General features: G+C 43.7%; 1 protein-coding gene across 1 annotated transcript in view; it reads left to right on the forward strand.

Annotated features, from left to right (window-relative positions):
* The window catches only part of LOC125457908 (glutathione hydrolase-like YwrD proenzyme), a 108,374-nt gene extending 96,217 nt beyond the window's left edge, over window positions 1-12,157 (forward strand). The window contains exons 11-15 of the mRNA XM_059651212.1: window positions 3,151-3,240; window positions 3,340-3,482; window positions 7,607-7,787; window positions 10,257-10,310; window positions 11,380-12,157. Of these exons, the coding sequence (XP_059507195.1) occupies window positions 3,151-3,240; window positions 3,340-3,482; window positions 7,607-7,787; window positions 10,257-10,310; window positions 11,380-11,397 (486 nt within the window). The 3' untranslated portion in view covers window positions 11,398-12,157. The remainder of the gene's footprint in view (window positions 1-3,150; window positions 3,241-3,339; window positions 3,483-7,606; window positions 7,788-10,256; window positions 10,311-11,379) is intronic.
* The last annotated feature ends 232 nt before the right edge of the window (window positions 12,158-12,389 follow it).

The raw sequence follows: 12,389 nt of genomic DNA on the forward strand, positions 1-12,389 counted from the left end.
CAATTTGCCCTTCCATATTAAAACTGTCAATGCAGGTAAATCACTGCTTCACCTGGAAGATGTGACGAGGGAGGAAGTAAATGGGGAGGTGTTACACCTGGGGAGGCACCCATGTGGATGTTTTGGGAGTAGGGGAGTATTGGACCAGGGAGCTAGAGGGAAGGATCCCTGTGGAAGGCTGACAAAGGAGGGGAGGGGAATATGTGGCTAACAGTGGCAGAAATGATGGCTTATGACCCTCGCCTTTAGCATAAATACCACATTTTCCTCACAGTTAACAGTTCTGATGAACAAGCACTGGACTCAAAACATTAACTCTGCTTTCTTCCCACAGATACTGCCAGGCCTACCGAGTTTTTCCAGCCATTTCTGTTTTTTGTTCCAGACCTCCAGCAACAGCATTTCTTTGTTTAATTTTAGAAAATTAGGAGGTTTATGCTTCAAATGGAAACATTGATTCTGAGGGTCCTAAGTTAATAAATCATCTACCCTTCTCATTCAGGTACTGTTAGATTTACTCTGCATTTCCATCATTTGCTGCTTTTGTTATTTAACGAGAAAATGTTGATTTAAGAGAGTTGGTGCAGGTACCAGAGGGGAGCATCAGTTTTAGTTGTTATAATTTGAAATGTGTTGTCTGAAAAAGTGTTACGATAGTAAGTTTTAGCTGGGAGTTGAAAATATACTGGGAAAGGAGACAGCAATGACAGGAGTTTGAAGAAACAGCAGTAGAGTAAGTGCAATTAATTGGATAGCTGTTTCAACATGCTGGTGCGTGATCACGATGGGTTGAATGATCTCCATCTCTGCTGCATGATTCAATAATTTGCCTATTCCTGAATTTGCCATTGCTGGATTCACTAAATCAAGCGGGTACTGTTTGGAACACAGGGCTGTCCTGGTGAAGGGTCTAGGCCCGAAACGTCAGCTTTTGTGCTCCTGAGATGCTGCTTGGCCTGCTGTGTTCATCCAGCCTCACATTTTATTATCTTGCTGTCCTGGTTTGGCTATTTTTGACCAATTTTGCCACACCCAGTTAATAGATTAAATCCAGGAGGGGAAAGCAAGGATTAAAAGTTAACATTCTTGTGGAAATTTATTTTAAACGCATTGCTTGACGCAGTTTACTTAAAATGGAAGAAAGAAAATAAGTAAGTTTCTACCTTGTAAGCACAGTGGTTAATAACAGTCCTGTACAGGATTAGAATGGTAATAGAGATGCCTCCTTCGAAACCTTGCTGTTTTGCTGCACCTTCTTTGCAGAGCAGTTTGCAAGATATGCTACATGTGTAATGATGGAGCCCAAAATGACAATCAGTTCCTGAGAATTGTTCAATGTTAAGCTGCTGACTAATGCTTTCTCATTGCCTGACTCCCCTCCTCTCCCGAAGGTGAAAACTCATCATGGGGTTAAAGCATGGCAATATTTAACCCATGCTTAATCTGCTCAGATGATCATGTCACTCAGGCACAATACTAGATGGAGCATCTGTTATGTTTATGTGGCTGAGTTTCAAGTGTATTGAGTTAAGTGATGGGGTTCTTCCTCAGTTGAACTGTTTTGACACTGAACATCTGCTGCCTATTTTCATAGAATCTCTACAGTTCAGAAAGAGGCTGGTTGGCCCACTGAGTTCACACCATCCTTCCAATGACCATCCCAGCCAAACCCATCCCCTACCCTATCCCTCTCCCTCTAACCCTGTACTTCCCATGGCTAATCCACCCAATCTGCACATCTCTGGACATGATGGACAATTTAGGAATTGAGGATCCACCCTAGCCGGCACATCTTTGGACTGCGGGAGGAAACCCCCACAGACAAGGGAAGAATGTACAAACTCCACACAGATGATCACCCTGAATGGGATCGAACCCCGGTGCCTGGTGCTGTGAGATAGTGGTGCTAACCACTAAGCCACCATGTTGCCCTTTTTCCAGGGAACAACATGCTCTGTTTATTCTCTGAAGGTATTTCCCATGTGATTTCAATCCAAGGATGATTATATTGATGCTTCTTTCATTGACAGATACAAAATTTTGATTTAATAAGTGTGAAGCTATCAGTGATGGAACATTGGGTGATTGGTTAGAGGAATAGCAGAGTTAGAGAGTGAGGCAGTAAACGGAATGAGGGGTAATTAGGGTAGAGAAATGGGTGGCACTAACTTGGTTGGAGAAATGAGGGTTGACTGACTGAAAGAAATGGGGGTAACTGGATTAGAGAAATGTGGGGTAATTTGGTTAGGGGGTACTGGCTAAGTGGGTAAGAGGAATGAGGTATCTGGGTTAGAGAAGTGAGGAGTAACTGGGTCAGAGGAATGAGGAGCGAACTGGCTTAGAGAAATGGGCATGGGTAACTGGGTCAGAGGAATGGGGGTGGTTATCTAGGTTAGAGGAAGGGATGCAGTTAGCTGGGTTAGAGGAAACAGGATGGTTAAGTGTTTTTAAGGAATGAGGAAGGGGGTAGCTGGGTTAGCGGAATGAGGAAGGGGTTAGCTGCGTAAGAAAAATGAGGAAGTGGGTAGCTGGGTCAGGGGAATGAGGAAGTGGGTAGCTGGGTCAGGGGAATGAGGCAGGGGGTAACTGGGTTAGGGGAATGAGGAATGGGGTAGCTGGGTCGGGGGAATGGGAAAGTAGGTAGCTGGGTTAGGGGAATGAGGAATGGGGTAGCTGGGTTAGGGGAATGGGGAAAAGGGTAGCTGGGTTAGGGGAATGGGGAAAGGGGTAGCTGGGTTGGGGAAATGAGGAATGGGGTAGCTGGGGTAGGGGAATGGGGAAAGGGGTAGCTGAGTCAGGGAAATGAGGAAAAGGGTAGCTGGGGTAGAGGAATGAGGAAGGGGGTAGCTGGGGTAGGGGAATGAGGAAAGGGGTAGCTGGGGTAGCGGAATGGGGAAAGGGGTAGCTGGGGTAGGGGAATGCTGCCGGGCTCTGTTGGAGCTCACAAGGCATGAGGTAATACATTTGTGCCTGTAGGCTGTATATTTCGTAATTCGTGGCCACTAACTCCATGATCCAGCAACATATAGCAACCTCCTTCATAGAGAACCCAGAGTGCTTTAGGGAACATAAACACCTCCTCCTCCAATTGGAGACAGCTGCTGATCCAATCAGTGGTGTTGAATGTATTGTTCTGTTTCTATTTTGCAGATGATTTTTCCTATAGTGGTGTTCATTGGCCTTGGAAATGAAAACATCTACGGTCACTGTCGGTCGAAAATTTGTGGCAAAAGCCGTGCGGTAAGAATTCTATTGGTTTAGTCTGCCTTCATTGACAGAATGTCAGATTGTTTTGGACAAGTGTTTTTGTTGAATGACTGCCTTTCCTCTTTCAACCAGCTGGTGACCACAGTTATGGTGTCTCTGATTGGCATGGCTGGCGGTGGATACTGTTTCAATGTTTCACTTTTGGGTTTACTAAAAGGCCCATACTGCCTCACGGAGCTGGGATGGATCTATCCCTTCAACAACACCAATGGCAGGTGAAAAAAAAACCCCAAATAATTTAACTTTAACATTCCTCCCATTCAAAAGGAAAACAGGTGATAATATTTTGGGAGCCAGGATAAGGTGAGGCAATATAAAGTAAGCTGTACGAGTATAAAAGGTTTGCAAGAACGGAGAGCCTGGGGATTGGGTAGGGTGTGAAGTGCAACATTTTTGAAAACGAATGGGTAAATTGAGATAATAAAGTGTGTAGCTGGATGAACACAGCAGGCCACGCAGCATAATAATAAAGTGTGAGGCTGGATGAACACAGCAGGCCCAGCAGCATCTCAGGAGCACAAAAGCTGACGTTTCGGGCCTAGACCCTTCATCAGAGAGGGGGATGGGGAGAGGGTTCTGGAATAAATAGGGAGAGAGGGGGCGAGGTGGGCCGAAGATGGATAGAGGAGAAGGTAGGTGGAGAGGAGAGATAGTGGGAACTGCAGATGCTGGAGAATCCAAGATAATGAAATGTGAGGCTGGATGAACACAGCAGGCCAAGCAGCATCTCAGGAGCGCAAAAGCTGACGTTTCGGGCCTAGAGAGGTTCTCTGATGAAGGGTGTAGGCCCGAAACGTCAGCTTTTGCGCTCCTGAGATGCTGCTGGGCCTGCTGTGTTCATCCAGCCTCACATTTTGTTATCTTGGATTCTCCAGCATCTGCAGTTCCCATTATCTCGGGTAAATTGATATGACTACTTTAAGAAAAAAGTCAGGATTCTAGTAAGATGGTCAACTTTCTACTGAGCTTTTGCAGCTAATACACCCCTTCCCTGTGCTCCTGTTGATAGACTAGCATGACCCATCCTTGTGACAAGCCAACCTCTATGTACCAACCGAGAAAGCAAAGTGTGGAGCTGGATGAACACAGCAGGCCCAGCAGCATCTTAGGAGCACAAAAGCTGATGTTTCAGGCCTAGACCCTTCATCAAAAAAGGGGGATGGGGAGAGGATTCTGAAATAAATAGGGAGAGGGGGCGAGGTGGACCGAAGATGGATAGAGGAGAAGGTAGGTGGATAGGAGAGTATAGGTGGGGAGGTAGGGAGGGGATAGGTCAGTCTGGGGAGGACAGACAGGTCAAGGGGGCGGGATGAGGTTAGTAAGTAGGAAATGGAGGCGCGGCTTGAGGTGGAAGGAGGGGATACATGAGAGGAGATGCTGCTTGACCTGCTGTGTTCATCCAGCTCCACACTTTGTTATCTCGGATTCTCCAGCATCTGCAGTTTCCATTTTCTCCTGCACCAACCAAAATGTGAACAACCTCTTTGTGACTCAGTTGCATGACTCTTGACTCAATTTCTGATAGCTGTAGAAGAATTCTGAAATATTGTCAACACTGGGCTCTGTAATAATGAGGAGGCACAAAAGCAGGTAAGTTGCATCGAACTAAACTTGCTAGTCAGGCCTCACATGGATTAACGTAATGAAGGTTTACAGCATAGAAACAGGCCCTTTGGCCCAAGCTGTCCATGCTGCCCAGTTTTCACAAATAATCTAGTCCCAATTGCCTGCATTTGGTTCACATCCCTGCATACCTATCCCATCCATGTACTTGTCCAATCATGACTAATTCTAAGAAGAATGTGGTCCTTGAAGAAGATGTAGAGGAAAATTAATAGTATTTTCTGTGCCATACCAATGCCTTCTACATACTTGGTGCAACAATTATGAGCAGAGATTGTAGGAACTGCCGATGCTGGAGAATCGGAGATAACAAGGCGTAGAGGTGGACGAACACAGCAGGCCAAGCAGCATCAGAGGAGCAGGAAAGCTGACTTTTCGGGCCTATCAGTGTGTTTTTGATAGATGGGGTTTTACTTTAAGTGAGAAAACTAGGTGTATTGTACAAGGCTCATTTCTGAAGAAGGCTTATTGGGTTTGAAACGTTAACTCTGCTTTCCCTCCACAATTGTGGAGATTGGGTTTGGGACTCTGAGATCTGGGCTATTCTTTTCCTCTCGGTTACCTTCTGGTTCTGTCAAATTTTTTACATTCTGGTTTTCGAACCAAGTGGGTGCCAGTGAATGGTGACTTTGTGCACGTTTTGCTGTATTTATGATTTCCTGTCTCAGTACGTGAGACAAATAAATAAATCTAAAAGCTAAATCTAAAGATGCTGCCAGACTTGCTGAGTTTCTCCAGCAATTTCTGTTTCTACGCAGAGTTGCAGTGCGTACTTGGAGGCAACCTCGAAACAATGAAAAATAATTAGATAAACTTAATAGCAGTGGGTCATTATCACCAAGGTGTCAAAGATTATAGATTGTAAAATGGTGGGACGATGGGGAGAGGTGAAGGAACATTAGCAGTAGAACATATGAACAGAATGTGATGCATTGAACAGATGCAGAATGTGCATTTGTTACCTGCGTAGTAGTTAAAACAGCCTAATAATTCTTCTCATGAGGCATCGTTAGCTCACTTGCTCAGAGATGTGACAGCTTTGTTAGAGCGGATGTCGGACAAGTGAGTTTTCTTCAAACAAGCAAAAACAGAAATTGCTGGAGGAAGCCAGGCAGCATCTGTGGAGAGAGAGCAGAGTTAGCAGTTCAAAAACCCAGGGATCGTTCTTCAGAAGTTGAAACATTAACTCTGCTGTTTCTTTGCTGCTGAGTTTCTGCAGCACTTCCTGCTTTTTGTGTGTTTCTGTTGTCCAGCAATGGCAACTCTTTGTTCTTTTATTTATATAAGTGAGATTTCATGCTGTTTTCTCCGAGCCCCCAGTCTAATTGGATGCAAAAAGGTTCACCTCTGCGATCAACTCCATTGACTTACGATCATCCATCTGCCCCTATTTATAGGGACACCTCTCCCCATTGTCCCACCATTTTACAATCTATAATCTTTGACACCTTGGTGATAATGACCCACTGCTATTAAGTTTATCTAATTATTTTTCAATGGGGACACTGAATAGGTTTGTAAAGCCATGGTAGATTGGGTGATGAGGGAATAAAAGCATAACTTTTACAAACATTTCTCACTGCTAGTTAATTTCAGGAATATATTGGACTGTCATTGAACTTGTAACTTGAACATCTAATAAGGACCTGATTGTACAAACTACACTCATACAACTCCTACTCCAACTCCCTCCCCAAAGCTCTTCTTTTAAGGTGGATTCTAGGGGAAGTTGAGGCAAATTCCCTTCACCTAAGGCTAGAGGGAATCTGGAACTCACTACCCAAAAAGGTGGTAGAGGCAAAAACCTTCATACTGTTTAAAAAAGACATGCGTTAGAAATGCTGCAATTTGCTGAACTGCAGACCCAAGGTAGGGAAATGGGATTCATTGAATTTAATTCATTCATTTGATGAAGGTGTCACTGGCTAGGCCAACATTTATTGCCCATCCCTAATTGCCCTGAGGGCAGTTAAGTGTCAACCAAATTGCTGTGGGTCTGAAGTCACATGTAGTTCAGACCAGGAAAGGATGACAGTTTCCCTCTCTAAAGGACAATAGTGAACCAGATGAGTTTTTCTGACAATGGGCAATGGATTCATGGTCATAATTAGACTCTTAATTCCAGATTTTTATTGAATTCAAAATCTACCATCTGCCACGGCAGGATTTGAACCCAGGTCCCCAGAACATTGTTCAGATGCCTAGATTAACAGACCAGCGATAATATCACAATTGGCCAGAAACATATAGTGGGCTGAATGGCCTCCTTCAGTGTTATAAACCTTTTCTCTTAGCTCTTTCCGTCTCTGACTTTACTTTTACTAATTCCTCCTTCAGTTAATTCTCCTACTAACCCTACCCTCTACCACAATTGTTTGGTATAAAGCTCCTTTGGACATTAAGTTAATGTGGGTGCTTGCTGCTACATGGCATGTTTGAAGTAAATAGCATGAGTATGCTGAAGGGGACGATAAGTTTGAGGGAGAAAGGAGCATTGAAACGTGAGATGATATAGGCAGGACCTCCTGTTAAGCATAACCACCAGCATAGCTCTGCTCAGCAAAATGCCTGAATATGTTCTGTGCAATTTGATGTCAGTCTTTATAGATAGTGTCCAGGATTGAAGTACAATTATTTCTGAAAGGCGTTCAAATATTGATTAATTAGTATTGGCTTGGTGAGATGTTTACAGAACACAATTTTTTTTCCTTACCAGATATCTCACCAATCTCACCATCTGGAATCAGTGCAGTGAACCGAGCCACATTGTGGCATGGAATGTCACACTGTTTTCCATTCAGCTGGCACTTAGTGGAGTTGAAATAGCCTTGATTACCGCTCATGTCATTATCGGTTTAGCTGAAGGAGCCTTTGGAAACTGTTGCCGCAGTGAAGAGGTAATCATGCGTTTTAGTTTCCTTTTGGATCTCTTGGGGGTAGAATTTCCACCTGGTTGTGCTGATTTTTGTGCCTGAGCTCTGTGTAACCCACGTAAAAATGATGATGGGGTTTTAAGCGCATGAAGAATTTCCACGGCTTTGTGTGTCGTTGCCTGGACGAGCCATTAGGCTGCATGAGGCTGTTGCTGATGGTGGAGGTTGCCATCATCATCTTCCTTAAGTGGAGGGAACTCCAGGGCCGAGTGTCTAGAGTGGTACAGGAAAGCCACTTCCTAGTCTAACCAGAAGAGCCTCCAGTGATTAATAAGAAAAAGTTTGTCACCAAATAGTTTTAGGTTACCTTGATATGATGAACAATGTTATGGAGCCAAGGAAGAAGCCCAGAGGTTAAGGCCCACTCCTTCAAATGCTCTGCTCATGACCATAGGGTATCATCATAAAGGGTGGTGCTTAATGCCCATCTCATTATTAAACATAGAAACATAGGAGATAGGAGCTGGAGGACGCCATTCAGCCCTTCAAGCCTTCCGCCATTCTTCACATTCACGGCTAATCGTCCAACTCAATAACCTAATCCTGCTTTCTCCCCATAACCTTTGGTGCCATTCTCCCCAAGTGCTATATCAAGTCGCGTCTTGAATATATTCAATGTTTTGGCATCAACTACTTCCTGTGTTAATGAATTCCACAGATTCCCTCTCTTCAGGGGAAGAAATGTCGCCTCATCTCGGTCCTAAATCTTCTGCCCCAAATCCTCTACCGTGACTTCTGGTTTTGGACACACCCGCCATCAGGGACATACTCCCTGCATCGACTCTGTCCAGTCCAGTTAGAATGTTATAAGTCGCTATGAGAGCCCCCCTCATTTGTCTGAATTGTAGCAAAAGCAATCCCCAGCCCTTTCAGACACTCATGAAACATGCTTTGGCTCTTGTGACACAATTGTAGTGTCCATGCCTCTGAGCTAGAAAGACCAGTTTCAAATCTTTCTTGCTCCAGTGCTGTCATGACACCTTTGACTGCGTCAGTTAAAATTACCTACAACATGTATCAATTTTTAAACAAATGCCTAAAGGAGGTTCCATTCATAAAACCTGCTATGGTCCTAGCTTAATTAATCACCAATGGGAAGATTCTGCTCATACAATCATTTAGAATTAAATTTCTTAAATTAAACTAGTCCTTTTGGGGACAGTGACACCGAGAGACAGGTTTTAAAAACTTTTGAATATAATTCTTTGAAATTTGTTTCATGGCATTCATGGATGTGGGCATTATTGGCAAGTTCAGAATCTGTTGCCCATCCTTCCCTAATCATCACTTATCAGCGAACAAGAGGGTGGGTCTGACGTTGCACATCTGCCAGATCCAGGTAAGCCTGGCATATTGCCTTACCTGTGGTGTTAAAGCTAATGTCACTGGGTTCATAGCCCAGGAATCCTAGACTGACATGCTAGGTTCATGGATTCTAATTCAATCACTGCAAATAGCGAAATTTAAATTCACTAAGCCTTGGAAGTTACAAAAGTGGCCATACAACTTCCGCTGTTTGTTGTAAAAATTCATCTGTATCAATGATGTCCTTTTGAGGAAAGAAATCTGGCTCTACATGTACCTCCAGCCTCACTACAACAGGGTTGACTCTGCCTTCTGTGCAGATATGGATGGGCAATAAATGTTGGCCTGGCTAATGATGATCACATTCCATGAATGAATAAAATAAGGTTGTGAGCCAGACAGAGTTTTATGATTGTCATTGGTAGTTTCATGGTTACCATTTTTCAGATTAGTTTTCAGTTTCATTCTACACCTTTTAAAAAGTTGAATTAAAGTCTGTAAGTTTTCCATAGGATTTGAACCATTGTTCGTAAAGCATTAGCTTCAGCTTCACCAGCATTACCCCACTGACCCCAAGATTCAAGCTGCTGTGCCCCAATCTAATGAATGTGTAAATTTTCAGAAATTTAAAATCAGATTAAGATAATACAGTGTGGAGCTGGATGAACACAGCAGGCCAGGCAGCACCAGAGGAGCAGGAAAGCTGATGTTTCAGGGCTGGATCCTTCTTCATTTTCTGAAGAAGGGTCCCAATCCGAAATGCCATCTTTCCTGCTCCTCTGATGCTGCCTGGCCTGCCGTGTTCATCCAGCTCCACGCTGTGATATCTCTAACTCTAGTATCGGCAATTCTTAATATCTCTGACATTGTGTTTAAAATGTTTTTTTTCGATAAGCTTGTTTTAAGCTGTATTAATCAAATCATAACAATTCATTGCTCTGATGGTCAAAAAATGTTGTGCTCTCTTCCATCTAATTCACTTACTCCTTCTCAACTTTTTAATTCACCCTGCACATTTACTTCTGTCTTTAGGCTTTTCTTGAACTTGTTTGCGCTCTCTCTTTCTGTTAGTCACACTCTCCTCAAACGCTGTATGGCAAAACTCTAACCCTTTCTTTTTCTTCTAAGAACAAGTCCAAGGAGTGCATTGAGGTTGACGTCAATGTCGAAACAGTGTATCAGGTCAGTGCTATGCATCGAGATTGGCAAGGACAGACTGAGAGTACAGAGGTGAACTTGGCAGAGGAGGGAAGAGGTTAATGGGGTGGTTTTGGATGGTGGGGACTGGGAGTTGAGGAACATTGAGAGGGAGGGTGAGGTTGGGAGCATGTCGATAGGAAGGGATATAGAGGCTGGCTGGTTAAGATGAATCAGTTATATCTGGGAACTAGATGCCCTCCAGGGATTTTGGAACCTGGTGGCGAATGATGTGTTCTGGGATCCGAAACCCTTCAGTTGGAATGCTGGTTGGAATCCATGTTAGTAGGCGATCTAATAATGCCTGAAATGTACAATACAATCTTGCAGCTTCTAGTTTTAGAGTCAGAGTAGTTGTAAGCAGCATTGAGAGATGTTTAGCTGAGATCACGAAGCATTGATAGAGGTTTGTTTGTTCTAGAACTACGAGGTAGGAATATGGCTTGAAGATCAAGTTGTAAAGCTGCAAGACCTACGACATTACATGCACCTCCTTCTAGTGAGGATCTGCAATGGAAGTCTCATCTGGCTAAATATACCCACTTACAGCCGACCACAGGGGGAAACGAAAGGATTTTACACTATTTAGCAATGGATTGTCCACTATGGGGGAGTCAATGGCCCAGTGGTATTATCACTGGACTGTAAATCCAGAGACCCAGATAATGTTCTGGGGACCTATGTTTGAATCCCGTCATGGCAGATGGTGGAATTTGAAATCAATAAAATATCTGGAAGTAAGGATCTAAGGATGACCATGAATCCATTGCCAATTGTCTTGAAAAACCCATCTCGTTCACTAATGTCCTTTAGGGAAGGACACTGCCATCCTACATGTGACTTCAGACCCACAACAATGTGGTTGACTCTCTCTCTGAGCAATGAGGGATCGGCAATAAATGCTGCCTAGCCAGCAACACCCTCATCTCGTGAATGAATAAAGAAAAAAAATCTGTTCCAAAGAGCATGGCACTGATTAATCTAGCCTAGTTACAAGGGTTTTACTTGTGTTTTACTCATCTTTTGCCAGCACTGATCTCCTCTCTCTTTACAGAACCATGGAGCAGTATAAGACACAGCTGACCTGTGCCAACTGGAAGAGAGTGGGCACCTCGTTGGTGGGCCTCGTTGCTTTGGTCATTGTCTGGAATTGTGACTCTGAAATTCCTTAAATTTTTCTCCCTTCAGGCTTCCAAAGCTTGGATGCAATTTGGGTTTCTCACAGCTTTGCATCAAAGTTCAGTAGATCAGCTGCAGACAGCCTGAGGAAATTCAGAGCTTGTGTAATACTTTGATTAGTTCTGACTCTTGCCCCAGTACTGAGTGTTAAATGTACAGATGATGTATGCTGTCTGTAAATGGAGTAATGATGCTTGTTGGTAAAAAGTACAAACATGGATTCTCACCAATGGTTTGGAACGGTTAAGAAATAGAACCCTGAAATGGATTAGCATATTTGATTGGAACTGTAAGTTGAAGTGAAAATTTTATAGCTACTTCCTAGTATTTTCCTAAGTGCTACTCACCTAAGGCTTGATTTATTCTTTTTGGGTTGCCTTTTTATTTGCATGCAACCATTGGTTACCATGGTGAAAGCTGATGGACAGTGCCATCCATGCTATTGTTGCTTTGTGATAGAGCAGGTCTCTGGGGAACTCTGCACGGTGAGATTATCCTAGTTATAACATCCTTCGGTAGCTCAGTGACATTGGAACAGGAGTCCCATCATTCACTTAATCATGAGATAGTCGGAACTGCAGATGCTGGAGAATCTGAGATAACAAGGTGTAGAGCTGGAGGAACACAGCAGGCCAAGCAGCATCAGAGGAGCAGGAAGGCTGACGTTCCTGGCCTAGGCCCTTTTTCTGAAGAAGGGTCTAGGCCCAAAACATCAACCTGCCCGCTCCTCTGATGCTACTTGGCCTGCTGAGTTCATCCAGCTCTACACCTTGTTATCTCTCACTCATTTGATCATGTCTGATTTGTGTCTTAAATCGTGTTTACCCAAAATCGTGTTTTTTTTCTATATCCCTTGATAACCTATCAAATCACGTTGAAATTTTC

The sequence above is a fragment of the Stegostoma tigrinum genome, chromosome 14 (genome assembly GCF_030684315.1).
Source record: "Stegostoma tigrinum isolate sSteTig4 chromosome 14, sSteTig4.hap1, whole genome shotgun sequence".
In the NCBI taxonomy this organism is placed as follows: domain Eukaryota; kingdom Metazoa; phylum Chordata; class Chondrichthyes; order Orectolobiformes; family Stegostomatidae; genus Stegostoma; species Stegostoma tigrinum.